Below are 2,526 nucleotides of genomic sequence, written 5' to 3' on the forward strand. Positions count from 1 at the left end.
GAAACTTCATATGAGATTGAATCCCACGCAACTTAGGATTTTCTAAAACACAGATCTTTGTGTATATATAATACTAGAGCCATGCCAACAGAACCTATTATTCTTTTGCAACGCAAGATAGAGCTGAGCGAAAAGAAGAAGAAGAAGAAGAAGAAGAAGAAGAAGAAGAAGAAGAAGAAGAAGAAGAAGAAGAAGAAGAAGAAGAAGAAGAAGAAGAGGAGGAGATTTACTGCAAGAGCTAGGGAGATTCAAAGCAAGAAAGGTAAGATTATATTATCTTAAGTTAAATCTCTTCTTTGGTTTCTCTGAGTTGCATGACGTTTTATATGCATCGAGGGTCTTTCTGTTAGCTAAGATAATACGTGAACACAACTTTATTTCACAGGACACAAAAGTTTTCAGATAACAGTTTTTGGACATGGCACAAGTTGATGTAAATTTTGATCTCAAGAAACACTATTATGATTCTATATTCGGTACAGAAAGTGATGTTATCGAAGAGGTATTTGGTGCTAGTGACGACGATATGGAAGACAGCATGGTAGAAGAATCCAAAATCCAGAAACAAGAAAAAGCTTATGATAACTTTTCGGAATCAAGACTTGAAGCTGCTGCAAAGAAGCTGCGTGACCAGTATAAAAGCCTGGAGAATGGTATGTACTGTTTTAACTAAATTTGTTCGAAAATATGGTGTTGACATTGCGGTTTTAATAACTTGTTAATTTTTTCTTGTTATCTTCTGCAGCCAAAAGGCAAAGAAAAATTCAAGTCCTGGAAAATACTCCAATGTTTTTCCGCTTACAAAAACCGAAGAAAATCATCTCAAGAAGACATCCAAAATTGGAAACGAGGCTTCGCCGACTAAAAATCTAATAAAAGACACAAGCTCAACTGAGTTAAAGGCGAAGATTCTTTTTTTAAAGTTTAATTTGTAAAAAAGGGAAAAGATAGGGGCAATGAAAAAAATTAAAACTACGTAAGCTTGATCCCCCTTTGCCCCTTGGGGTGGTACTTTGGCAGCCATATGGTTTTCAGCTTATACAAAAAACTATTTTCTTCAATCTATTGTTAGATTCAATATATAACAGCTTCCTGTAAGCTTTAAAGTGTAAATTTCATATGCAAAAAGATGTGCATACACCAAGCAACAGGTACGCGAAGTGTTTGAATCAGAAATTGGAAGTTCTGAACCATGTTAAGAATACCATGTTTAATGCCGTTAAGCAAAACCTATGACTGTCAGTGGAATTTCTTTCTTGCATCATTGTCATGTATTACCTAATGATTACCAGCAGAAAAGTCAGGTTCTGAACGCGGCCCCATGACGAAATGCAATGTGCTTAAACATGATAAAGTACCATAAATGAAGCGGCTGGAGAAACTGTTAAACCAAACAATTTGACCTATATAGGTTAAACAATCAGTAACCTCCTTATCTATGGAAATTAGATTCAGTAAGCCTCTCCACAGTATAATTTTGTCAGCTTTGACATAAACCACTGTGAACGTAAAGGTACCTCAATAATGGCTTTCCAGAATTGAGGTCTTCATGAATCTAGTATAATACGCGTTCTTACTCATTAACGGATGAGCGCAACTTGATGTCTTTACTGTTTGCATTTCAATTGTTTGATAATTAACTTAACACATGAAATGATGGTTGACATTAAAATTATCACTTTCCAACAAATTCCGCAACATCCGAGATTTCAAAACCACTCAAAATTGAGTCTAATAACCAGCAAGTTTTGATCTACGAACATTTTTTCAAATTCCAACTTCCAAGATTTTACCATCTCTAGTGGCATAAGACATGGGAATTGGGGAATGTCTCTTATAGAGCCTGGACAACCAAAATTTAACCCAAATTTCAACTTCCATATTTTCACTGGATTTCCTATGGAATATTTCTCGGTCGGTAGGGCCTTCCCGGATGCTGTTGTCGGAAAACGATTAATAAAAAATGATTTTTTAAAGTTTTAATAAAAATTATAATTTATTGTTTTTTTTGTGAATGAAATTTATTAGTCCCACATTGTAGAGTTTACAATTCTTAGTAGTTTCAAGAAATTATATAAACCTTTTAGTCCCACATCGGGAGTTTTTCTTCTTAAGTTGTATTTGTCAATTATATAAACAAATTCACTACTTTTGTAAAATCTATGGGAAATGGGTTGCTCTATATTTAGAGGGACCCCCAAGGGAAAAATTATTTTATATTGTTTTCTCAAGTGTTCGAGATTTTCCTTTATGTTTTTTTCGGAGTTGTCAAGCTCAAGTTGAGCATCTACTACATATGCTAGTAGTAGGTGTATTAGGGTATTTTATCCTGGAGATATCCGACCTGTGAGGGCTATAGCATCACTCTTGAGTGTAGCCGGTCGCTAATGTCTTAAGGGAAACGTGTTGAACACGTGACTCACTCTGTTTTTTTCCAAAATTTTGCCTTATTGTTGTTGCGGAGATATGAGGAGCTCGTCTGTTTCATCAAATCGATCACTTCCATTATAAAGGAGCTAAGTATCA

At 35.1% G+C, this 2,526-nt stretch overlaps 1 protein-coding gene across 1 annotated transcript; it reads left to right on the top strand.

Annotated features, from left to right (window-relative positions):
• Positions 1 to 250: 250 nt before the first annotated feature.
• Positions 251 to 880, top strand: LOC113340240. Its single transcript, XM_026585449.1, has 3 exons — positions 251 to 262; positions 386 to 653; positions 746 to 880. The coding sequence occupies exons 2-3, from the start codon at positions 419 to 421 to the stop codon at positions 871 to 873; spliced, it is 363 nt and encodes a 120-aa protein (XP_026441234.1). The 5' UTR covers positions 251 to 262; positions 386 to 418; the 3' UTR covers positions 874 to 880.
• The last annotated feature ends 1,646 nt before the right edge of the window (positions 881 to 2,526 follow it).

This window comes from Papaver somniferum, unplaced genomic scaffold (assembly GCF_003573695.1).
Source record: "Papaver somniferum cultivar HN1 unplaced genomic scaffold, ASM357369v1 unplaced-scaffold_21, whole genome shotgun sequence".
In the NCBI taxonomy this organism is placed as follows: domain Eukaryota; kingdom Viridiplantae; phylum Streptophyta; class Magnoliopsida; order Ranunculales; family Papaveraceae; genus Papaver; species Papaver somniferum.